Source organism: Castor canadensis, chromosome 12 (genome assembly GCF_047511655.1).
Source record: "Castor canadensis chromosome 12, mCasCan1.hap1v2, whole genome shotgun sequence".
Taxonomy (NCBI): domain Eukaryota; kingdom Metazoa; phylum Chordata; class Mammalia; order Rodentia; family Castoridae; genus Castor; species Castor canadensis.
Window position 1 is genome coordinate 116349047 of NC_133397.1, and position 27243 is coordinate 116376289.

Consider the following 27243-nt stretch of genomic DNA (forward strand, 5'->3'; position numbering starts at 1 on the left):
CTGTATAGCTATCCTTATCTCAACCAGCAAAACCCCTTGTTCCTTCCTATTATTGCTTATACTCTCTCTACAACAAAATTAGAGATAAGGGCAAAATAGTTTCTGCTGGGTATTGAGGGGGGGGAGCGGGAGGGGGTGGAGTGGGTGGTAAGGGAGGGGGTGGGGGCAGGGGGGAGAAATGAACCAAGCCTTGTATACACATATGAATAATAAAAGAAAAAAAAATAAATAAAAAAAAATAAAAAGTAAGGCCTGTCATTGCTATTTTGAAGCATAGATCACTTTTCTTGACCAGACTATATTAACATGTATGTCTGTATATACATATATATGTGTGTGTGTATATTTGTGTTAATATATACCATTATATGTTAGATATTACATTTCCCCAGGCTGTGTTCATGGCATCCCAGTTTATCTAAAGACATGAAGCAGCGTTGCTCCATGGCTGATACTGTATAGTCTTATATATACTTTGGGCATTTCTATATTATAATCTCTAATGTGTATTTGGGTAGTGAAATGTCATCTAAGTTAATTTTTCCCTGAACATTCTATGCATCTTCCGTCATTTCTTCTTGGAAATGACTAACTTCGGTCTGTTGAAGGAGAAAATTGTTCCTGTCATATGTCACATGGCACTGCTCTTTTTTACCAAGTCGGTCTTGCCAATGGACAACTGCTGTGAAGGCCAGGGCTCTCAGCTGGCCCCAGTATTTGAAACCCATGAGGCATTTCAGCCTTACAGCTCTTTTTTGGAGTTAGCCTTTATTTTAAAATTGGCACAAAATCAAAGTTACCCAGGGAGCCTACAAAATGAGATACTTTCTATGTCTTAAAATGCTTGATTAAAACAGTCTAAGCTCAACTGAAACGTACGATGAGTATCATGCAAGCCAGAAACCATTTGAAAAATTCTGCTTTATACTATACCCTCTTTCACAAATTGAGTTTTTAAACCAATTGTGTGTATGGGATGTTTGGATTTCATTTTAACAGTAGCAATTTAATAGATTGTGTGAAATAAGCTCTTTCTATACTCAACACAGTGTTTGTAGTGTTGTTTGGAACAACTCTGAGAAACACTTAACCAAGAAGAGTTCTCTTGTGGAGTGTTGTTTTTGGAAAAGACAATATAGTCTGCTATTTGTGTCAGGGCACTGTCTTATAACATCTGGTAGGGAAACACTCCATAAAAGATGTGGGATTAAAGTCGTCATCCCTCCAGGGGTCTTGTGGTACAAAAACTGAGGCAAGGAGGACGTGCTTCAGCTTGTAACACATCTAGCAGTCAGAACAGCTATGGAGGGTGAGGGACGCCATGTGCTTCAGCCCTCTGCTTCCTGATTGACTGATTGGTAAGAAAGGGTTGGCTTAAACTTTTCAGTTCTGTTTAATTTATAATGACATTCTCCCACCACCCCCCGGGGCAATCGTTAAAAAGGACCTTGAGGACTCTGTTCACTCTGTGCTGGGACATTTCATATAGCTCTCAAGCCCTTTTCCAGGTAACTTGGACATCTAGAACCAAGTGGCCATCATTCATCCTCCTTTATAAAATACTGAGTAGCATTTTCTCACAGTCATCACAGTCAGTCATTAGAGTAAAACTTCCTGAAGTGGAATAAGCAATGGCTTTAGTCCCTAAATTTGCAATAAATATCATGTTTATGAGTGTTTTTTCTTTTAGGAGAGAGCAGTTTCACCTCTAAACGAAAAAGTAACTGTGAGGTCACTCATTTGTGACCAGTATTGGTGCAATTAGACCCATGTACAATTGAAGTGGCTGTTTTCAAAATGAAATATTGAACCAAGGCCTTCACTGCACATTCAAAGAAATACAAAGAGAAGAGATGGGTCTGTACTTCAAATATTGTAGATGCTATTGGCTTAGACATATTCCCTTTATTGGGTCTGTTTTGCAAACCTAAATTTGAGCCTGAAGAGTTTCTCCATATAAATGTCTTAAGTATTGCAGGGGCACATCCATCACCTTTTTGCTTTTGAATTACAAAGATAACCTTAAGATATAAACCTTATACAGGGCAATGTGATACATACACAGAAAGGGTGAGCTTTCGCAGTGATGAAATCAGCCAATACCCAAGAGGAAAGTAATAGGCAGAAAGGATAGAGTTGATGAAAAAATTGATTCTTTTCCATTAAACTGTACGTGATGTGTTTTTTATGAGGCAGACATCAGTTGAAGGAGAAATATTTTTTCAGCCAAAAAAAGAGATTGTCGGTGAGGGAGAGGGAAAGCATGTAAGGGATCAGAGGATAAATTTGTGTTTTATCTCATTACCATTTCAAGTAATGAGAAAGTTGCAAGGCATTCCACTGGAGTTACTTCAGATGTTTGCTTGGACTGGGTGGCATTAAAACTTGTTAATGTTAATAATGGCTCTTTTTTTTCCTTCTTTGAAGTACATTTAGACTTCACACATCATTGCTTTCTTTATTCTAACACTTGTGTTGCTTGTTTTTAGGTTTGCCAAAGATGCAGGTCATTAGGAACTATACTGGAACACCACCTCCAGCTCTGCATGAAGGACCCCCTTTACATCTCCAGGCAGGGGACACAGTTGAACTTCTGCGAGGAGATGCACACAGTCTGTTTTGGCAGGTACTATCCCAATTATAACTTTTGATTTAATGGATGGTTTGTTACTGCATAAAGAATAAAGCTCCTGTCTTCAGAAACCAGTTCCATGCTCTCAGCTTCAAAGTGTTCCATAATGTGGAGGGGTAATTTTTTTTTATTAAATTTCCCCATATTTACCAATGGCAAAGTGGCAATGAGAATTACAACACTAAAAAAAATAATATTAATGCTTTGAGTCATAATTATCATTTTTATTAAAAATTCATACTTTGCCAAAGCATTTCTCCAAACCTAGTACCTGTGGGTATGGTTTGATTTGCATGGCTTTAATATATTAGTAGTTCACTCCAGGGAAACTACCTAATTAGTTTGCCAGTGGCAGTTTCTGTCCATATTTGATTTTTTTGCCTAGACCTGAAGTTCTAAGAGGTGCTCTGGTCATTATTCATGAACTATATGAAATGTAAAAAGTAAAGGATGATTCTGGTCAGACACTGGTGGCTTGCATCTGTATTCCTAATTACTCAGGAGGCAGAGATCAGGAGGACTGCAGTTTGAAGTCAGCCTGGGCAAATAGTTGGGTAGAACCTTTCTTGAAAAAACCCAACACAAAAAGGGCTGTCTGAGTGGCTCAAGTGGTGGAGTACCTGCCTAGCAAGTATGAGGCCCTGAGTTAAAAAATGAAAAATGACTATGTTGGTATTTGCTGGTTATGAAATCTTTCTTGGCTAGTAAGCCTCAATCTAGTTTAAGGATTTTGTTGAAATAAATATGGTTATCATGTTAAGATTTGATAAAGCTCAGTAATAGAACACTATTAATTATTTAATTATTCCCTATTTTCTTGTATGTGTTAGAAACATATCCCAACACAGTTAAAGAATTTGTTAAATATTTATTGCTCATTGACAGAAGAGGGATAAGGATCAACAGGAAGAGGAACGTGAGTGAAATTTGGTTAGGTGCAAAGGGAGAGAAAGCAGAATAGGACTGTTGGATTATATCCCACTGTGTGTGCTTGTAAGTGTTAGCTATGCTACTTGGAACTGTTTACTTTTGTTACCTTATTACGTAAGAATACTCTGAGATCAAACATTTATCTCCAGTCACTATATCAATGCTCTTGACCGTGGCTCTTCCCCAACATTTCTATTAAATATCCTTATCTTCTCTTCCCTCCTCCTTCCCAGAAACGGAAGATAACAACAGATCTCAACTCAACCACAAAACATATCTGTATTTGTACCCATGTATCTTTCTTATTGGAATTTCCTTCTCAAATTTTCAACTTCATTCACTCTCCTAGCATCTTTTCTGTAGCATATAAATATGTGCAAGCTCCATTCATCTTAAACTTTTGTCACACAACCTTTTGTCACCCTCATTCTCTCCCATACCCACAGGTAACCTTGTTGGAAAGTAGTTATGTTCATTTTCTTCCCCTTTTTGTTCTATTCAAAATCCAGTCCCCTGAAGCAATTACTCTTATTCAATCACTGGTGCCGCTTTAAGAAAAAACAAAAAAACAGCTTTTAGATACCTGATAAGCAGTACATATTTAAAAATGTGCAATGTGATGTGTTTTGACAAATGTATATAGAGGTGATATAGTCACTACTATCAAATTAATAAACATATCCTCCAGTCCCCCCAAATATTTGTGTCTCTTGGTAATCCCTTGGTAATCCTTCTAAGGCCCTTATCTGTTGCCCTCCTTCTCCACCCTGATGCAAACATTGCTTTGTGTTCACACTATTGATGTTTGTACTTTTTAGAATCTTATGTAATATATCATAAATTATGTGTTTATCTTTGTATGGTGTTCATACGACATAGTTATCTTGAGATCCAACCATGTTTCTGTGTGTAACTATACTTTCTTTTTCTTGCTCATTGTTGTTCCTTGTATGACAATAGCACAATGTGTTCATCCCTTAGCTTGCTGATGGACTTTCAGGTTGTTCATTGTTTTGGGATATTAGAAATAAAAACTTTTGTGAGCATTCAAGTTTTTGTTTGGACATAGGTTTTAACTTTTCTTGGGTAAATACCAAAAGGGGAAGAGGTAGATCAAATATAGATATATGATTAAATTTTAGAGAAAATTAAATTTTAGAGAGGCTGTTTTTCAAAGTCACTTTGCCATGCTAGAATTCTAGGTGCTCCACAAACTTGCCAACATTGCATAAGGTCAGTCTTCTTAAATTTTACCTATTCTAACAGACATCTCATTGTGGTTTTGATTTGCATTTGCTAAAACTAACAATGTTGAGCACCTTTACCTGCATTTATTTACTATCCACATACTTTCATTGGGGAACTACTTCTTCCAGTATTTCATCCTTTCCTTAGCTTAATAAGTTTTGAGGGTTCCTTATGTATCTTGGGCCCAGGTCCTTTAAAAAATAAATGATTTTCATATTTTATTGCCTAATTTACAGCTTATATTTTTATTCTCAGAATAACCTAATACATAGATCAGAATATCTTGCTTTCTATGTAGCCTAACTTACTAATTTGTTGTCTTATGGATCATGCTGTGGGTATAATATTTTAAAAGTATTTGCCTATCCCAAAGTTACAAAGACAGTCTCCTGTGTTTTGTTCTAAAACTTTTAGGTTTTACATTTAGATTTGTGATTCATTTTGAGATGTTTTTTGTGTATGATATGTGTATTCATTTTCAAGCATATGGAGAGCCAGAGGTTACAACAACATTTGTTGAAAAGTCAATTATTTATCCAGTCAGTTGTCTTTGTACTTTTGTAATAAATGAGTTGTGCTTTTTCATGTAGCTTTTCCAAGGGTCTCTTTCTCCATCTCTGTACCAGTATGGTGCTGTTTTGCTTACTGCAGCTAAGAAGAAGTCTTAAAATCAGAGTTCTAGTCTTTAAAATTTTTTTTCAAAGATGTTTTGCTACCCTTGATCCTTTGCATTTAACATGAACTATAGTGTTATCTTGTCAGTTTCACCACTGAAAGCCTGTTGGAAATTTGATTGAGATTGCAGTGAATTGTAGATAAGTATGGGAGAATTGACAGCATTGAGTCTTTGATCACTGAGCATGATATATTTATTCTTCATTTATTTTTGTCTTCTTTAATTTCTCAGCCATGTCTTTTAGTTGTCAGTTAAAGTTATACAGTTTTGTCATATTTATGTGTGTAAATTACTTCATATTCCATCTGATGACTTTATATATATGCCATATTTTTCTTATCCATTCACTGGTTTCTGGGCATCTTAATGATTCCACAATTGGGGTATTGTGAAGATGCAATAAACATGGGTATTCAGATATCTCTTTTGTACATTGATTCACACTGTTTCAGATATATGCCCAGAAGGGTATGGCAGGGTCATAAGGTAGGTCCACTTTTAGTTTTTTAAGGAATGTTCATACTAATTTCTATAGTGGTTGCACTAGTTTACATTGCCACCAACAGTGTGTGAGGGTTCCTTTTTCCCTGCATCCTCGACAAATTTATTTTTTCACTGATAACTAAAAACACAAAAATTGTACATATTAATGAGGTAATGTTACGCATAATGTGTAATGTTGAAATCAGGTTAAACATACCTACCTCCTCATCTGTTCTCAATTTCTAATTTTATTTCATATCTTAATAGAATCTAGTTTATATATCTGGAGTCATTGTAAATTTATTTAGAACTGTTTTATAGCCCCCCAAAATGATCTGTGTTGATAAATGTTCTGTATGCAGTTGAAAAGAACATATTCTGTTTATAATGAATGGGTGGGATAGTCCACAAATGTTAACTAGGACAAAGTAATTGATAGTGGTGTTCAGGTGTTACCTATCCTTATTATTGACATAACCATCTATCCACCTAACCCCTACACTCAACTCCAAAATTCTTATATAGTCTACTCCTTCCTCTCACGCCTCTCCACATCTCATTAGTTATTAATTCTCCTCATCTTTGTCTTCTAAATTGCTCTCAATTCATTTCTTCCCTTCCACCTCTAGTATAAAGTTTCAACTGTAATCAACTGTTTCTACTGTAATCCTCTTGTACCTGAGTTATTACCTTTTTAGCTGTTATTCTCACCTCTAGCATTCTTCTCCTCTTTTCCACTACAACATTCAGATACAATTATATGATCTCTTGATGTTCAATGTTTCCCTTCTGATGACCCACAATTCACATTTCCTAGGAATGGAAGTATTTAGGAACCATAGGATCTGTGCTGCATCCCTGCCTACTTTTCTGACTTCAGGTCTCACCATTGTCCCACTTACGTGTTCCTCATCACTACCTCACACCTCTACGTACTATTCTGTGGGTTTCACTTAGAGCCACCTCAGTGAAAGCTTCCTTGTCCTATCCACTCTATTACTTCCACTTCCATTGCCAGGCAGAATCAGATAAAACTCCTTTCTTTTGATGATAATGACAATAAGAGCATCAACAGCTAATACTCACTGTCCATTTGCAGGTAAATGGTAGAGTTCTAGCACAGTTTACACATACTGACACATGTATACAAGAGAAAATTCTGTAAAACGATTTTCTATTATTATCCTTATTTGTAGATGAGCAGCTGAAAGTTTTTGAACCAAAGCCTAAGCTCTTAACTGCCATACTCTACTGCATATTCTGTAGTCATATAATTTTTATCCTCTTAAACCTTTTGCTGCTTTAAGGATACAAGATTGAGGCTTATGTGCTGTATGAGAAGTTACTTATCTTTATGCTAATTAACGAAACTAGTTTCCTTGGCTCACTTCATTGTGATCAAATTTGTGACCGTGTTTTGGTTTTGTGTTTAGTAAACAATATTTATTGTATCTTACAATGCTTTAGGTGGATAAGGTGAGTCACCTGTTTCACTTGATGTTGGCAGGGTTCTAGAACAGCTGAAGGTCCCAAGCAACCTCATCCATAGGGTTAGCAATTGGGGCCAACCCTGTCTGGCAACTCAGCTGAGGCTGTCTGCCACAATGACCTCTTCAGGGAGGCTGTCTGCCACAGTGACCTCTTCAAGGACACTGCAGGCTTCTGCACAGCATGGTGGTCTGAGGGTTAGAATTCTTACCTGGTAGCTGCCTTATAGGAGCATTAAAGCAGAAGCTGCCAGACCTTAAGCTTCAGGCCATAAACTGGTTCCGAGCACCTTCTTATGCCTTGTATTAAAGCAGAACATGGAGCCCACACACAAGGGGATGGGACTATGCTACTTAAATACTAGTAGGGATGGTTCACTGGAGACCACCAAGGTAACGTGACCACTAACAGAAAACGTGAAGCTGTCTTAGTAGTTCCAAGAAGAAATGGATTTTGTAAAGGTACTAAAAAACCAATCAGCTCCTCGGGGTGGAGAAAGGGATAGGGGATAGATAAGGTAAGCACAAAACGTTCACAATCTTGGTGCATATAAGTGGTTTTAAACCAGAGAGCACTGAAGATCATAGGAGTAGCTCAGCCAGAGTCCCAGAAATAGGCACAACATGTATCCAGAAGCATTTAGCTATAATAAAGAGAGAATTTGGGACCTCATGCTTTTCTAACCAAGTTCCCTGTTCCTTATTTTTTGATAACTTAGTTTTATAAAACTTAATTATATAGTATCTATTTTTATTTTATTCACTGTTTTTTGCTATTACGTTGGTTTAGATGGTGCTTTCAATATTTTTCACAATGTTTTCAAGTTCATTATTTCACTTCCTCTTCACAGCACACAATGAGAAAGTAGGACTATAAATCAGGTTCTGTGACAGCCAGATCAGTATTCCTTTTGCTGAATTGAACTGCCTTTTATTCTTTTTAGGCAAAAAAACATTATTAATTGTCATTTCCTCTTTGGCTGTCTAGAAACATGGAGATTTTCTGGTATGGTGTTAGAATAGCTTTAGAAATGCTCAAGAGAATTATAGCAGAAAAGAGTATGATTGAATGACAAAATGTGTGTAGATCTTTTTTTCTGGGGTGGGTATCTAAGGGTTAGGAATAAAAAGGCTAATGTTTAGAACAGAGAAAAACAATTAGCACATTTATTTCAGATCAGCAAGTATGTATTCAGTGAGTCTGTATTTACTACTCAGACAGCTGCTCACACTTCAATTATCAACTCTAATCATTGGCTCGATATTAGGTCTCCTGATTTTAGAAGAACCATTTATTCTAGCTGGCATCTGTTAATATGTTTGAATTTTCAGACTTATGTTAAAAAGTTCATCTAGTGTTGCTGACATGGATGTGATGTGTGTCAGAATTGTCTTACCTTTAAGCCAATCAAAGGATTTTTGCTAGCCTTGTTGACAGGAATAGTGACAAAGTAAGAAAAACCTAGATTCAAGTCATGTGTCTGTAGCCAAGTAGCTGTATGACTTGGGTCAAGCCATGTAATCACTATGTGACTTAGTTGAGATGGCTGGATCAGAGTCATTCTTGGAACCCTGTCTGAATCACCTGGGGGACTTCTAATAGTGTCAACACACAGTCCGATGTCCAGGGATTATGATACAGTGGGTTTGGGTTGAACCCATGCAGGACCAATTTGTATTGAACTCCAGATAAATCTAATGTGAACCAGTGACTAGATGATCTAGTTGGAAGATCCCGGGTAATTATGGCATTGTTTCCAGCTCACCCTTTGGTCATTGATAGTGAACAACTGATAAAAACATTGCGGTGAAACAAGGTGTTACAGTGCATTGAATGCTTGGGCTGTGATAGATGCCAAATAAAAGGTGTATTTTCAGATAGTGTACAATAAAGATATACTTGCCATATACTTCATACTGATCTTGATATAATCATTTTCTTTAATTTAAAAAGCACTTCACATCTGACAGTGTCCCAAGGTTGCCATGATTATATCAGCTTTTGTTTCATAGGCTGAACATATAGAAGATACATGGTAGGAAACTGGGCTGAGTCTATACTAACTCTGGAATGATCTAGAATGTTCTTTGAAAGATTCTGAACAAAAGTCTTTTCTCCTTGGGTTTCAAGATAGGAAGACTATGCTTGCTATCCTTTGAAGTCGTGCATGTCTTTTGGTGTGTTCGTTGTGTCTCCATATACATTAATTTACTGATTTTCATGTTCCAAGAAGACATGTTCTTTATGGTTTATATCCTAAAATAATGTGATTTCCCCACTGGGGATTTGTTTTAATTGCTTCTGAGAATATAGTTGTTAAGCACCTCTTTTTGGTCTCTATCCCATCTCATTTGAGATTATACATAATTAGCACCAGAGAAGCAAGTTTGCTGTTTTTCTTTCCTGTGCTAGAATTCAGGAAATTGTAGCTCATTTTGCTGCATGTGACAGACTGCTGTCCACCAGTGGCATGATCTTAAACAGTGTGTTTACTCTTTGGGACTCAATTTTATTGCCTGCTCAGTGAGAGTAACAGTAAGTCGCTGCATAAAACAAGAATAAAACAAATGCTATGAAGATGTTTCTTTCCTTGTCTTAGGGGTATTGCTAATCCAATAAAAGAATTTTTAGTCAATAAATGCTAGCCTTCTATCCAAATCCTTACAAAGTGCCTATTGTGTGTCTGACTCTGTGTTTTATATTGGAAGGACCAGAAACAAGTTTCTAACCCCCTACCCTTAACAGTAGTTTCAGGATAGGTGATGTACTTGAGCACAATGTGAGTTTTATACTGAGAGATTTTGCAAATCCTATTATTAAAAATATTTTTAAAGTTTAACCTGTGGGTGAAGATCTAAAATCCTTACTGGGATATTACAGTGGCATTGCATATGAATTTCAAAAATGTCTTTTGTACTAGTTAGATGCTTTGGCCTGTTTGGAAATTTTTATGAAGTTACACTTTCTAAAATGTTTTCTCCTTGATTTTTTCAAGTGAGTTGCTTCACTCATTAGTCTGGAAAGCCAGATTTTATCGTAAACTGTCATGGTTTCCACGTAGGCCACAGCCAGAGAGTACAAATTATCTTCTGCTATCTATCAGGGACTTTCTTTCTTTGAATAGCTATTAGTCTAGTCTGTATAATTATAACAACAGTAATTTCTAATGCTATTGAAGTGAGTGAGCTATCTGCATTTTCATTGTAACTTCTTTCAAACAGTGAATTGTCAATTGAGCTATAAAAATGGACTCTGTTCAGTCTTTGCATTGAAGAGATTCATTTTGGCAGCATTTTCTTTCCTTCTTTGTCTTCTTCTGTTTTCCTTTCTCTTTCCTTGAAAGCTATATAAAATTGTCTTCAAGTGAAATGAATATAAAATAGGAAATCAGCCATTTTGTGGTATATCTCCTCGTGCAGGTGTAAGGCATAGACATGTAGAACAATTCTGATCGTGCCATCTGACTGATGAGAACAAACCTGTTGCTTTTAGCCTTTGTTAACAATAAATGATAATAAAGGCTTAGCAACTTAACCTTCTTGCTGAAAGGGCTTGTTCATATGAGAAGCCTTATTTGCTCAGAAAAGTTACAAATTATACTTACTAGAAAGGGGGAGAGAGAAAAAGAGAAGAGCAGGCAAATCTAAAATCTGGCTATTTCATCTATGGCTTCTGTCGCAATAGAGTACTTTATATGTGCTTTCTTCTTAGAATAAAGCTTCTGAAACAGGCGGGGCCCCATGTCCTGTATCATGGGGCTTTATTTGTTACATTGTCATTTACAAATATCCAAATGTTCCACTGGGAGAACTTTGTAAGCTAATTGGAACCAAAAGGCAATTACAAGCAGTAGAACTGTAATCAGTGCCAAAAATATGTATATTTTTATCCACATTGAAAGTTAAATAACCTAGAAAATAGTTGTGATACTTCATAGTTACAAATCATGTATCTGCATGATCTTTAGTCTAAGGAGTGAAAATGTTTTCCCACTGATTAATTCAGAGATCTCCATAAAGAAGGTAAATGACAAGTCCTGTGTTTTTAAAGGGCCAAGTTCATCCCTATGTATGGGATGGCAGTTGTAGAAGTAAAGTCTTTTCCAGACTTCTTGTCTCAAGATCTACTTTAGTTCTCTAAAACCTTTGTTGTAGGAGAGCCATTTTACTTATGTAATACCTCTAAGAAAAACACAATTTTGAAGGCAGTTCTTTTGGTAGAAAAATCAGAGGGAAACAACATTGCTTCTGATTATGTAGAATTTTTTGGTTTACAAGTTGTTTTTAACTTTTTGCTTCAGAATAACAGTCAGAGAAAATCGTGGAACTCCAACAAGACAATTTAGGAGATCCAAGCATTCCTTAGTGCCACTGAGTCCAGAAGCAAGACCTGGGGACGAGTGGGTCTTGATTTGATGAGCTACAAGGAGTTAATTCCCCTAACCTTTGCAGCCATCCAGATGCAGTGCCTGTGAGTGTGCTGCAGTACTTTGGCTGTTCTCTTAGTCTACCCGGTCACAAATCATTTTTGTTTCCCGAAGAATTGCTTTATTTTGTGTTCAAACAAACAACAATTCAGGTGACTTTTTTTTTTTTTTACACAGATGTGTTTTCCTTTTTTTAATGCTTAAAAAAAAAAAAGGAAGAAGGAAGGGTTGACTGGGGCATCTTTTTCACAAGAGACATGTTTTCTCAAACTTCCAGATATTAGTATGTATTTTACCCTCTGTCTTGATTTTTCTGTCCTACCCCATTCTTTTAGCAAAACATTTGCCATCAAAGTTTCTAATTGAGGTCACCTTTTTCAGGAGTCTTCTCTGAACTAAAAAAAAAAAAGCCTTCTATCATCTCCAATACGATAATACTGTTATCTTTCTTATCTTTCTATTCATCCTTCTTTCTGCCTAAGAGAGCTCCAGACAGACAAGAACCTTGACTTTCATCTCTTTATTTCTAGGGCCTATAGCAAAATGGGCATTTAGTCCATGGATTTAGGATGAAAAACTCTGTTCAGAGGTGCTATTTCCATAATACATTACTTCAAATTCAAGTTCAATATTAGCTCAAATCATACTTTATGATGTTGTTTGATAGATCATTAAAATATTCACCTTGTCAGATTTAAATTTGTCTTTGTTCTTTTAGAAGTCTTAAAGCTATTTAATGCTGTAATCACATTCCTCATCTATAAAATGAAATTTTAATTCTTAAATGACTCACAGAGATCTTGTTTGTGTTATAGGATGTAAACTTGAAAAGAACTGCAAAGGAGAAAAAATGTATTTCTTTTCAATGGTTAACAATTTTGAAAGATGTGCTTCATTTTCCAGAGGTGGGAGAATGATTACCTGGTGTTTGCTTAATTTCCTCTTCCTAATACTTACGTGAGGAGTGTGAGGAGTGCCAGGGCCATAAACACGTGAACCTCATAGAAGATCGTTCTTCCTCTCAATTTCTAAAGTTTCTTTAACCAGTGAGGCAGTTTTTCTTTCATGATTATGCATAAAAGTAAAAATGATCAATTCTGAAGGAAATGGCTGATTTAAGTACACAACTGGGTGAATATTGTAAGCCTTTTCTTCAGAGCAGGCATGGATGAGGATGTCTTCACTCTAGGAGAGCAACGGAGGGGCAGAGGGAACAGACACAGCAGTTACAGAGAGTAAACTTTGCCTGATCTTCACAATGACACATGACCTGTTCCAGAAAACCCCTAGGGGCTAGAGAAGGAAGGGACAGCCGAGTGGCTAGACCTTTCTTCTCTGCAACTTCAGAAGTCAGTCACTTTCAAAGAATTCTTTTTCTTTACCCCAGATGAAGAGGAGACTTTTCTAGTCCTTTCTGGATCACACAAGAATATTAGCTCTGCACACAAGGGAGGGGTGAGGATAGGTAAGACACCTAAAAAATTAGCTAGCATTTGTTGCCCTTAACGCAGAGCAACTAAAGCAGATACCTTAAAGCAACTGAGGCCAATAGGAAAAGGGGACCAGGAACTAGAGAAAAGGTGAGATCAAAAAGAATTAACCTAGAAGGTAACACCCACGCACAGGAAATCAATGTGAGTCAATGCCCTGTATAGCTATCCTTATCTCAACCAGCAAAAACCCTTGTTCCTTCCTATTATTGCTTATACTCTCTCTACAACAAAATTAGAAATAAGGGCAAAATAGTTTCTGCTGGGTATTGAGGGGGGGGAGAGGGAGGGGGTGGAGTGGGTGGTAAGGGAGGGGGTGGGGGCAGGGGGGAGAAATGACCCAAGCCTTGTATGCACATATGAATAATAAAAGAAAAATGAAAAAAAAAAGAATATTAGCTCTGATAGAATTTTCTAAAACTGTGTATTTTTCTCTCTTGATCTAAAATTCAAGTGTCAGGCTGTATCATAATCAGAGAAAATAAGAGTATTTAGAAAATACTAAAAAAAAAAATCTCCTTTGTTAAGAAAATCGATTCTTAACACTAAAAAAAATATATCATTTCTTGGTGTTATGAACAAAAGACATTTCTGGGAACTGAGAAGTGTTTCCCAATTTGGATTACTACCCCAAAGAGATAATGCCACAGCTGGTTCTTATCGTGGCAGCATCAGCTTTTGAGTGTTGGAGCCTGGTTTTGACATGTTCCTCAGTTCACCTTGGTTTTTCTCCTGAACTGCCTCTCAGCAACTTGCTAACCCATTAGCCTGTCCCTTGTATAGAATCAGGAGAAGCCAAAGCAGAATTGAACCATGAGTGTGGGCATAAAAAGCTATGTGAAAAGTGTAAACACTTACTTGTGTTGGTATATCCTGTAATCTTGACACCTTTATTTTGACAGGTATTTGCTTCAAAATATTGAGTATTTTGACCCTGAGAGCATCAGGGTCCCTAATTACAGGCCAGGAGAAAAAGGCAGTGTGTGACTGTAATAGAACAACGGAGGCCCTGGGAGAGGTGATTATAGAAGATAACAGACATTACTAAAGGACTGTAAGAAACATTTTCCCTGGGTAATTGCCAACTAGCTTTGATTGACTACATCATAAACTGAGCTTGCAGGAGTGTTTCCAAGTGTGCAGAGTATTATGGGAATTGGCAAAGGTTCTGACAACATGGATGAGGTCCTAATTGTTAACTCTCAAGATGGACAGTTTTGGTGAGCAGTTCTTTCTTGTATCTTTCTAGTGTTTCTTACAGAGCAGAGTGCAGGCTGTAGTGGACTTCAATAGGGCCTTGACATTTAAGAAGTTTGGACAGTGACGTATTACCTCTTTTTTATTTTTTTCTGTAGGTTTAGAAGGTAACATTATAGAGGGAAGTTTTGAGAAATACTGTTGTCCTTTCCTTCCATTATTTTACCCCCAAATGAGCTATATTCTGGCAGAATTACTGAAAGTTAGTGTCTCACAGAACACTTCCAGCAGACCATTGGTCTAGAATTGCATCTGACGTGTCTGTTGGTTTGATACGCCATGTGCACAGGCACATACCCTTAAGACTTTGGACCAAACAACTTATAAAATTATAACATTGAATTTTATTTATTCATGATAAGACAGCTCATTCTGAAAGAATGAGTGACCATAGCTAACAGCTAACAAGTCAATCCTGCATATCTGGGAAAACAGACAGCTTCACTCTGAGTGTAAATGAAAGTCATTACAGAGCTGAAATGCCCTTATCTTCTGTCAATAAATGCTATCAAATTAAATTGCTAGCATGTATCATCCCTAATTAAGAATTTGTGGATCAGTTACTTTTTGGCCGACAATAACTGACTAGAGAACTATAGAGACTTGGGAAAGGTGCTCAGATAAGCAAAGTTTTCTGCTGGTAAAACAGAGACCTTAGAAATCCTTGGACTAAATTCTCTTGTTTCATAGCTGAGGATATTGAAGCCAAGAAAGACTAAGTGACTTACATAAGATAAGAAGGCCAGAAATAGAGCACCAGGCCCTGTAATTCCTAATCATATTAAATTAGTACCTCACAGGTTTGTTCTGATCTAAAACACCATAAAAATCTGTGAAAACAAAGCAAAAGCTGATGAACATGAGCTCCTTGAAAGCAGTGATGATTGATGTCTATCTAGTTGTGTTCCCCCTCATACCTTGCACATGTATTAGGAAGCCAAACTTTTCGTTAAGCCCTACTCTTTTCTTAGTAGAAAGCAACATTCTTTAAAAATGTCATGGAACATGAGTGTGTAACATGTATAGGACCATTACTCAGAATATTTCTTTCATGCTCACATATAATTAAAATCACCAAGGGAGGATAGAAACATTTATCTTTTGTCTTCCAGGATTAGAAGAACAAATTTCTTGAAACATTTGGTAAGCCTGGGTTATTCTTTGGGTTAGATGGCTACTAACCAAAAATTTTCCCCTACTAGAATGTTTTCCAGAATGTGGAAGACGAATGTGTTCTTCTTCCCAGATTTTGGATTGAGTAACTGCCTGGGATTTGGCTCACCTACATGTAGACTGGTTTTTGCTTGCTGAATGTTTTTCTTTCTCATCAAAGGTACTTCTTGTTTATTTCGCCAGAAAAACACAGTCATAAGATTGTGATTCAGAATTGCATCATGTACAACTTCTTACCCACTAAGATTTAGGGAAAAAAAAAAAAAAAAGACTGAAGTTAGCCCTAACTAGAGAGTTACTTTTCTTGTTGGAGGAATACAGGGCACTGAATATATTTCCTGAATAACAGGAAAACTATTCTGCAAGTCTCATTCCACTGCTATTATTCATCTCACATCTAATAAGTGCAGAAATACAGCTTATGGCTTTTTTTGTAGGATTTTTTTTCTCAGTGTACATTTCACAACTTTGAATTTTAAGGTTTTTATGACACTTCCATCTGCCAAAATTCCAGAGATGGAATAAACACAAACAATTCTGTGTGAATTTGGGGGTAAAAAGCATGAAATATAATTGAGGCCTTTGTCATATATTTTGATGACTTGATACAGTTACAAATCCATGCAAAATAAAGATAGATTTAATTTCAAAGATCCTATTCCAAAGTGTAAGTTTTATAGTTTTTCAGAATTTGAAGTCTATGACAGATCCTAGCCTCTTTGACTAATAATGAAAATACCTGGCATATAGTTTTCTTTCTTTTTTTTTTTTTTTCCTGGGGTTTGAACTCAGGGCTTCATACTTGCTAGGCAGGTAGGCAGGTGCTCAGCCACTTGAACCAATCCTCCAACCTGTTTTTTGTGTTGGGTTTTTTTGAGATAGGGTCTTGTGAATATTTTGCCTGGATTGGCTTTGAGCCATGAATCTCCTGATCTCTGCCTCATGAGTAGCTAGGATTGCAGACTTGAGCCACCAGTGCCCAGCTAATTTTATTTCTCTGTGTGTGGATTCAGTGTAATGACCATTCAGTATGACCATAGGAATTATATTTGTCAAGTTTTCAATGTTCGCTGGCAGGAAAATATATACCTTAATCACTATATAGGAGGTGATTAACAATGAAAGAATATGTATGGTTGCAAGAAAACATGTGAGTAAAGAAATGAACTCTCTGAAATTTATGCTGGCTTTTGAGGTGAAAGTTATAAGAATGTCTGTGTTACCTGTAGCTCAGGAAGTTTGCCTAAATATAAGGAGAGGGGTAGGATTTATATAGGAGTAGGCATTTCTATTCTAATAACACTAGAATGGACCCATCAAAATGAAATTTGAGAAATAAAAGAATCAGATAAGAATGATTAAAAAGAAATACGGTGGATAAAATAGAAAGTAAGTACTAAACATTTACAAAGTGCTTTTGCACGTTTATTCTTTAATCTTTGTAACAACCTGATGAGGCATGTGTGGAAGATCTTGTCATCCTTCCTTTTTTACCCCGAGACCTGCCCAAAGTTGCAAGCTTTTTATAGCAGAGGTAGGAACACAGCAAGTTCTTCTGGTGCCATATTCCTGTGATACTCTATGTTTTTCAAGAACTAGTCCAGACATATATCTAACAGAAGACAGCAGTTACAGTATGTCTGCAGCTATGATCACAAATCACTCCTTACCAAAGGCCACTTTCAGATCGGGTCTGTTCAGATTGAGTTTTTCTTTTTCATCTCCCCTTTTCTGAACCTTTTGTTTCATTACCTGTCCTCACCAAAGTTATCAGAATAATCCAAAAATGGTGCTTTCATCTATTCATTTAGCTATCCATCCATGCATCTACCTATCCACCCAATGAACCAATTTGCATGTATATTCACCTATATTCCAGGAATTAATTGCATATATTTCCTCCATCTCTTTCCCCCCATGCTCAAACTGTGTATTTCTGACAGTGGAAAAGTAACTGGGTGGGGTGACAGTTGCTCTGGCCACTAGCCATGTGTGATAAATTGCTTAGTAATCTTCATAGCACCATCAGTCATTCATGCATATGTTGAAAGTGTTTAGGGCATGGTAACTTGGGAGATTGCGATTCTTCATAAATAACCATTAATCTGTCCTTTTTACAATTCAGCTTTCCACATCTGTTGCAGATTGTTCAGTGCTATTCCAGGAGTGCATTAAAGTCCCAATCCAGGTAGTATTAAGGGGATAAATGAGCCATGGGGAAGAGACACTGTATTTTTCTTAAAGCAATTCTTTCTTCTTTTTACAAAGTTAGGAGCCTAGCAATTACGATAAGATTTTTGGAGGGTGTCCTTTGTCATTTTTAAGCCTTCCTTGTACAGTTTTAGCTTTGGCATCCTGGGATATATTAGGCAGATTGTAGGTATCATCTCTACCAGCAAGTGTAAATGGTTTTTATTCATTATGATTCACTGTGGATCTTTTGGAAGGAAAATGTGAAATAGTTAAAACCTAAGGTCAGTTAGAACTAAGTGTCTGATGATGCATTTAGATTTGTGATGTTCAGGAATTTGAGTGAAAGTTGTCAATAATTTTGGTTTCATACACTTTTTTCCAGGAAACAATTTGGTTTTCAGGAAAAAGGCATTATTTTCTGAATTCTAATTTAGCATTGTTTTGCTTTGTGTGTCTGCTTCAATTTATTTATGCAGGTTATAAAGGTGCCTCTTTTCTCACCATGTGCAACCCATAACCTTTTTCCTCAGGTACTTTCAAAAGAAAGTATTTTCATTAAAATGACCCTACCTGTAATGCTAAATTTACAAACCTCCCATCACATAATAATACAAAGATACCCTGCAGAATAAATGCATATAAAGATAGCACCAGATGGTATATCAGATGACACATAGCATGAAAGAGGAATGTTTTCAAGTTGACCTTGAGATGTTAAGGGACTCACAGAACAAACATCAGACAGAAGGATAACTAAAAGACGATTCTCTATCTCTGGCATTTGTAATAGGCATGAAAAGAATGACAAGCTGATTATCTGGCCCAGAATAAAATGCTCAGGCAGGAATATAAAGAGGAGGCAAATTCAGTTACATGTCTCTCATCAAGGTTAATAAAATCTTATAGATAGATCATCACATTATTGCACTAAATCATTGACTTCGAAGATGGTTTATTTCGTAGTTACAGCCTGCAGTTCCATCTATGCCTAGGGGATTGACAGCTGCTCCACCCATTAGTATTAATGAATTACCAATGTACATCCCACACACATCCACCAAGGAGCCAAAGGCATCCCTCCTACACATTACTTTGTTTTGAATTATCCAAATGTTGTAGGGTAGCTATTTCCTTAATAAGTGGAAATCCTTGAATATAGCACATATTTTCTCCCATTCATCTGTTAGGGTAACGTATTTCTCACCTCTCTGCCATCTAAGCAATGGGAATGACCCTTAAGGAAATGGAACTGCACTGCCAGGGCATTTCATTAAGAAAAAAAGCAATTCAGAGCAACCGTGACAGCCCGCTTAGTGAAATATTTTTCCCTTTCTGAAAGAACTCCAGTGGTGTCCTTGAAGTAAGGAAAGAAAGAACACAATGTTTTTTGACCTGATGTCTACATCTACTGGTTATCATCAACTGGGTCCCAGAACAGTCCCAACCTACACCTTTTATCCTGGTGTAATTATTAATTACTAACCATTCACTATTAACAGGATCCTGTTTGGGTGGAAAATTATATGCTCACCCAGTTTTAGGGGATTTCATATATAGCAATGGCCTCTTCCTCATCCATCTAGGATGATTTCAAGTCCCACTCATGCCTTTCTTGTATACCATATGGTTTTATAAAGGAAGGAATAAGAAAAAAGAATGCCAGTCGCTACACCTTTGTAAGTTAAAAAAAATTCATTAAACTTTCTTCTCCTCTTCCATTCTTTGTATCCTCATCATCCTTCTTTCTCTTTTGTGGCATTGTACCCTCCCCCCCCCCCACACACACACTCTTTATATAAAATGTCAGGGACAGGTCAAGGAATGTCTCTATATGAATATTTTCACATAGAAACAGGCAATATAATGCTTTCAAGTGATCATGTGTGTAAAAATGAAGTGTGATTTATTCTTTTTAATAAAAAGAGAAGTTGGTATCTTACTACTTGTTGACATGGTACTATCAGATTAAGAGATGCCTTAATTCACAAACATCTATTAAATACCTGCTGTGCATCCAACATGGGGTTATACAAAACCCACTGAGTTATTGTCCCTGACTTTAAAGAACCATGGTCTCGTAATGGAGGAAGAGGAGGTAGAACAATAATCCCTTGTTCTACTTAAAGCCTGTTACCTGCGTGGTCACCCTAAGAGTGTGCAAAGGAGCAGTGGGAGAACAGGCCTGGGGCTGACTCTGGATCTGCATCTCGGGGAAGGTTTTACAAAATAAATGGCAGAGTGTGTGATATGCAAGGTGAGTTTTGGAGGAGGAATGGAGTGAAAGTATCTGTCAATAAGAGGGTGCTGGGTCAATGTTGTTCTGAGGAAGTGCATGGCGTTACATTGACCATCATGCACTGCCACAGAAATACCACTGCTTCTCCTGCAGTCTGCCTGCTATAGATTGACACCTTTGTCATTCTTCTGATAAAGAATGGGAGTTGGCAGTTGACCATTCTTACAAGAGCCATAATTTAAGAATTTGTTAGTACCCTTCAAATACAGTCTGGGAAAATCTCTGGCCTTTCTCTTGCAAAATAGACTGGTTTCCTTTAGTGTGTTCTCAGCCATCTGCCTTTTCTTTTAGTAAAAATTCATTCTTCTTTTCTCTTGAGTTCAGTCAGTGTGTGGTAATCCACACACCCACACAAGAATATTTTGCTCTCAGATAACATTGCAGTGCACTTTTTTATATAAAGGTCTGAGCAGTGGTATAGTCCCAAATATTATTTGTACCCCAGTGCCCTGCTTACAATAAAGAACCAAACAGTGCTCAGTGAATACAACGGAGTGAAAGAAACACTTCATTCCGGCCATGTAGTTGCTTTGTTGCCATCACTCCCAGGCTCTGATTATCTTTTCTCCTCACAGCTTCTTTCTGCCTTTTGGTTACACTAATATCTCTCTCCTCACTACATTTATTCCTGTAACAGTCCTACTCCTGTGACTTCCAGTTTCCCCTCTCTGTGATTGTCATCTAAGTTTGGGTTACCCATTTGGATGGGTTATATGGTCACCTTCCACCCTCATTCTTGACATCTCTCCCAGTCTTTAATGCCCACTTGCCTTCTCTGTCCTTATCTAGTTAATAGGCAAGACACACAGACTCCAGTTAAATGTCCTCAGTACCTGTTTCTCCTCCATTATCTCTTTTCTTGCCATGGTGGTAGTTCTAGTGATATTCTCACCTTCACAGTCACACACATCTGTAGGTCACTTTTCACATTGATGGCAGTGTAATTCTTCTAAAATACACAGTGCTTTTGGTGAAATACCATCAGCGAGGATAAAATTCAGATACAATATGCAGTTCAGAGCTCTGAAGTTAGAAAACCTGAGTTTGAGTTCTGACTCTGGCACTCATTAGATTTGTGAATATGGACAAATAATTTACCTTTTCTGTGTCTCATTTTTCTCATCGATAAAATGAAGATAGTCTTGTAATCCTAGCTACTAGAGAGGCGGACATGGGGGAGGACTGTGGTTTGAGGCCAGCCTGGCCAAACAGCAAGACCCCATCTCAGCTGGGGATGATGGTACATGTCTGTAATCTAAGGTTCAGGGATGCAGTAAATGGATTGCAGTCTAAGGCCAGCCCCAGGCAAAAATGTGAGACTACATGGCTCAAGTATTCAGCCCTCAGCACACACACACACACAAAGGGAGGGGTTGGGTTGGGGAGAAAGGCATAGTAATTGAACCAAGCATAAAGGATATGGATTAAATGAAAACGCAGAGCAGTGTCTAGCATGCAGTAAGTGTTCACCAAGTATTAACCATTCATTATTGACCTTCATCTCTACATTTTTTGCTTCCTTTCCTGAGATGTAGTAAGTTAATGCTCAGTCTGAATACTATGCGTAAATAGTTCTGAGGAGCTTATGCAGCAGCACCAAGTGAGCACCATTGTGGGGTTATCATGTGGTTCTCAATACTGGCTTTTTCTTTCTAACACAGGGTAGAAATATGGCATCAGGAGAGGTTGGATTTTTCCCAAGTGATGCCGTCAAACCTTGTCCATGTGTAAGTACTAGTATTTACTTCTTTCTTGTTTTGTTTTGATATTATGGTTAATTATGTAAGAATGTACAAGGGATACTATCCAAGTTACTCATTAATTTTATTAATATTTTCTGAAACCATGAAACCTCACACCATGATTCTATTGTAAGAAAATATTTAAACTATTAAGTAAATTTATGTAAGATGCAAATTTAACTTAGTAGGATTCACAAAATTAAGTCACCTGAAAGATTTTAGAAGTAAACCAAAGCTACAAATCAGGTGCATTGAGTAAGTTTCCATTCCCATTGAGGAGAGAATGGTAGGGTCTAAGCTACTCCTAGTTGCTTGAACTAAATGGAACTCTTATACTTCAACTCTTATCTTTAAAAGCTTGCAAGGAAGGAAAGTCCACAAATTCTTCAACCAAATCTTTAAGTAGATGTTCTATACTTTAGTGTGTTACTATAATTTATTTAATATCTTAATAAAATTAGGGAAAATTCATGTTTACTCAAATATGTAGGTGAATGTAATGTAACATACACTCTTGTACTTAATGATATTGACACATTGCTCTTTGGGATGACATTTCAACATCATAGTTTGATGTTTAGGATGGATTTTCCCTCAAAAAAATTTAAGCTACTGAGTTAAAAGTAAATGAAATTTCTTCAAAATACCCTCAAAACTCTTGTTAAATTATCTTTCTTGCTTTATTAATAGTTCTGATAGTTCTAAACTGGGCATTCTTTTTAATACTACAAATGTGAATGTCTACCACTCTTAGAATGTAGTCTATCAGATACTTCATTCATTCAAAAAGAATTAAAGGCACTTGTTATTTTGTTGATGCTGTTATCTAATGTTATTTGTCTTGGATTATGTTATACTTTTGAAAGATCATTGAAGTTTAATACTATTCTTACTTAATTTGATAAGCAAAAATTATTATCTAGGTAGTTATCATTTCTATGAATGAAATTCAGGCTTTCTATCTGTAAAGCAACAATGTTTATATATAGGCAGGGGCTAAGAAACTTTTCTAACATTTAATGTTGGGGAACCTAAAGTCATCAAATGAAGAATTCTGAGCATTTCATAAACCAAATACTATTTTCTGTTCATAGCCTCTTCAATATGGCACAAAATGAGCATTGGAAACTTTATTTTAGAGCTAGTCTGGCATAAAGTAGGTATGTAAATATTGTTGAATGAACTAAGGAATGAAAAAGCAAGTTCAAGTCCTTAGCTGTGTGTTAGCACTAATGAAACCAGCTTATAGGATCTTATGAAATGATATTTGGAGGTACAGTAAGTGAATGGAATGAGAAATATGTTCAGAAATTGTAAGATTATCAAGTTGTAAAGTGATACATAATAATGGGTAAAACAACCAACTAAATATGGTTGCTTTTATAGCTTAAAGTTAAACAATAGCTATTAAAATTAACTGCATACTTAATGAAATTTTAGGTTTATTTGTTGGTTGTAAGACAAGCTAAGTGAAAGTAAGAAGTAAGTAGAAAAAGGAAAGATGGTCAGTGGAGTTTGGAAAATAGTAACTTTTGACCCTGGTATCTAATGTTGACCACATTATTTTCCTGCCTGTGCTGTGACCATCTCCTAGACTTAGACCTGGGGAAAATTCTAGAGATTCATAAATGACAAGTTCCATTTCTGACAGTAACAGTGAGTGGAGGGACCAGGTCTGTAGAAATAGCATGTGGCAAACGTCATCTCTATGCATCCAAGAGCTCCTCAGTGCCTGAACTAGGAAGACACCCCACAGAAGAAGATATACCGATCTTGGTCTTGGCTCTGGGTTACTTAGGAAAAAAAAATAGAAAGTCATCTCTCTTGTTAAACATAAAAATCACCCAGACAGGGCTGAATTCATATTAGCTGTGTGACTTAAATAATTCTTACCTAGAAATGTAATTTAAAATGAATCCAGACTGATTTTCCCCCCAATGAAAATACAAATTCTCTCTGGATTGGACCCTCTTTTCACATATTTCTCAAAGGATTTTTACAGACATGTTCTAGGGAAAATAAATTCACCGTTCAGAATTACCAAATTCATGAGGAAACAAACCCTCTTGACCTAAGGTTGGCAAAAACAAAACAGGATTGGGTCCACAAAGGCTGTAGATAGTGGAATTATACTGAATTCCAAATTTTATGTTAAATATATTTGAAGAAATGAAAAGGTAGTAAATACCTAAGATGAGAACAAGACATTGTCCAATTGCCTGGCATATCTCTAAAAGACTCAGATACAGTAATTGAAAATGAAGACATTAAGGGTACATTATATAACCTATCAGACAGAGATGTGTAGACAATTGGAGGAGAAATCTGAAGAAATTTCTCACAATAGTCCAGAGAGATTAAAAAATGGAAAATACAACAGGGAGTGAAGCAGTAAGCTTCAAATTCATCTAATGGGGGAAATAGAGAAAATTGTGCAGAAGTAATATTCAAAGAGAACTTTCCAGAATCTGGGATAAACCAATCTTAAAAATTAAGAAGAAAATGTCAAAATTAATCAGCAGCCAGGTACAATTTAATGAATTTCAGGACATTAAAAACAAAATATTTAAACTAACCTGAGAGAAGAGACACATACCTGTAATGATTAGACTCACTCTTAAGAACAGCAGTCATGGAAGCAACAAGAGGTCCCACCTCTGGTAAGTGTGGAGTAGACCTATTTTACCAATTCTCCCAAAGAGAACAACCATAAGCTGTGGATAAAATAGAAAAACAAACCCAGACAAACACTAACTGAGGGCACTAGATAGGAAAGGAGCTGCCACATGGAAAGGGAATGCTACTGAGTTTCCTGGTTTTATGGCTGGCTGGAGGGCAGCGACTAGGTTCCAATGGAGCGCCTCATCTCAAAAAGAAACCTTACAGTCTTTTGGCCATGAAGAATCAGTGTGGAGTTTGAATCAACCACAGCAGATGGAAAGGCAGGTGAGAAATCTTAAAAAAAAAAAAAAAGGATCAGAGAGGGGGACCGTCCTCAGGTCATGAGTGAGTGGTGAAGATTCTAAATAGCCCAGCATAGAGTAGAAGCATTAAACGAAGGGATGGGCAGCTGGGAACCACAGAAGACAGAGTCTGTGGGTGGAGATCAACCAGGCTAACTGCCTACTGTAAGAGAAAACATGCTCTGTGGGAATATAGCAGAATCTAAAATTTCAATCTGAATAACAACATATCATTTAAACACTCCAGGTAACAATCCAGAATTACTCAATATGCAGAAAAACAGGAAGACATCAACCATATTTGTAAAGAAAAACAATGAAATGAGATCTACCTTGAAATATCCCAAATGATGAAATTAGAAGAACAGACTTTAAAAGCAGTTATTATAACTGTGCTCAGGACTCATTATGAGCACATAAATAGGAAACCTCAGCAGAAAAACAGTAACTATGAAAAAGAACCAAATGGAGATTCTAGAATGTGAAAATATAAGATCTGAAAACTATTAAAAATAGCATGTTCAAATTTTTGAGAGGATATTACTATAACTTAGAAATTTAACTCCTAAATAATGACATGTCTAGCCAAACAAACACAAAGAATCCTATCTAGGGGTGAGGATAGGTAAGACACCTAAAAAACTAGCTAGCATTTGTTGCCCTTAATGCAGAGAAACTAAAGCAGATACCTTAAAGCAACTGAGGCCAATAGGAAAAGGGGACCAGGAACTAGAGAAAAGGTTAGATCAAAAAGAATTAACCTAGAAGGTAACACCCACGCACAGGAAATCAATGTGAGTCAATGCCCTGTATAGCTATCCTTATCTCAACCAGCAAAACCCCTTGTTCCTTCCTAGTATTGCTTATACTCTCTCTACAACAAAATTAGAGATAAGGGCAAAATAGTTTCTGCTGGGTATTGAGGGGGGGAGCGGGAGGGGGTGGAGTGGGTGGTAAGGGAGGGGGTGGGGGCAGGGGGGAGAAATAAACCGAGCCTTGTATGCACATATGAATAATAAAAGAAAAATGAAAAAAAAAAAAAAGAATCCTATCTAATTTTGTGAGATGTACTTCAGAAAGAATGTATGTGTAAGTATTTATATGCATGGTATATTCACAATAAGTTATTTAAAAAAGCTATTTGTCCTTAGCAGAAATTTACCAGTGTAGTCTATGTGAAGGCAGGTATAGCATTAGAGAAATGTAATAACTATACAGAAAAGACAAGAGGGCGTTCAGAAGGAAATTATCTGTAGTCTTTATTATGAAGTGTCTATCAAGACAGATGCCCAAAGTACATGGAAGAGAAGTGGGGAGGATCCATGATGGATGGGAAAGAATAGGGCCTCATTCTGCTTATGGAAATCACCAGTGAGAAGGTAGTTCTGGATCTGTACCTGTTAGAATATACCCACTGAAGGGAGCAAAAACTCCTATAGGACATTTCAGAATGAAATAGCCTCAGTTATCTGTTCTGTTGTAGAATTATATGTCACTCTTCAATTTTTTTGGATCTCCATCTTTTAACCAGACAAAGGAATCCATAGCTAGAATATGTTGAAGTTCTTCACCTCCTCCCATTTTATTCCTTGCTCCCTCTCTCCCTCCTTCCCTTCCTCTATCCCTCCCTCCATCCCTCCCTCTCTTCCAATATAAAAAGGCCCAGGAATACCACGTGTATCTCAAAGACTCAGATGATATATGAACATTTTCTAATCTCAAGACAAAAAGAATTCTGTCTTTTGTTAGGAGCTTACAAATCGTCATTCTCTATATAGTATGCATTTTATTTTTAAATGAATATTAGTAGCCCTTCTTTGGATTTCTTCATTTTCTAGTTGCCACCAGCAGCTGGAAGATGTTTTCTTTATTTGCATAGAAAATACAGCATTTTTCTCTTGTGCAAAGCTCTGTGGTGAGAAAAGGGGAAAATAGATGTTTTGCATGATGTTTTCTTGAGTAAAAGGCTTTCCATTTAGCATATTTTAAAATCAGAGTTTAGAATGTGTTCCAAATAAAGTTGACATCTAATGCATATTGTTTATTTTACATGCTTCCCAGTGTCTTGGGAAAGAGAAGTGCTACTTGGTTTCCTTAATAAGATTTTCATTTTAGTTTTCTCTGATAGGATTATATTGCCTTGATAGTAAATATTGAAAGTTTCTAGTTCATATTTTCTTGCTCTCTCTCCCCTTGGAGGTACAGTGGCAGTAAAAAGAATGAAAGAATGAATTAAAGCGAAATGA

General features: G+C 36.8%; 1 protein-coding gene across 3 annotated transcripts in view; it reads left to right on the top strand.

The window, feature by feature from the left end:
• Vav3 (vav guanine nucleotide exchange factor 3) overlaps positions 1-27243 on the top strand; it is a 341328-nt gene that overhangs the window by 281917 nt on the left and 32168 nt on the right. For all 3 annotated transcript variants that reach the window (XM_074050867.1, XM_074050865.1, XM_074050866.1), the window contains 2 exons: positions 2490-2626; positions 21954-22019. In XM_074050867.1, coding sequence (XP_073906968.1) covers positions 2490-2626; positions 21954-22019 — 203 coding nt within the window. The remainder of the gene's footprint in view (positions 1-2489; positions 2627-21953; positions 22020-27243) is intronic.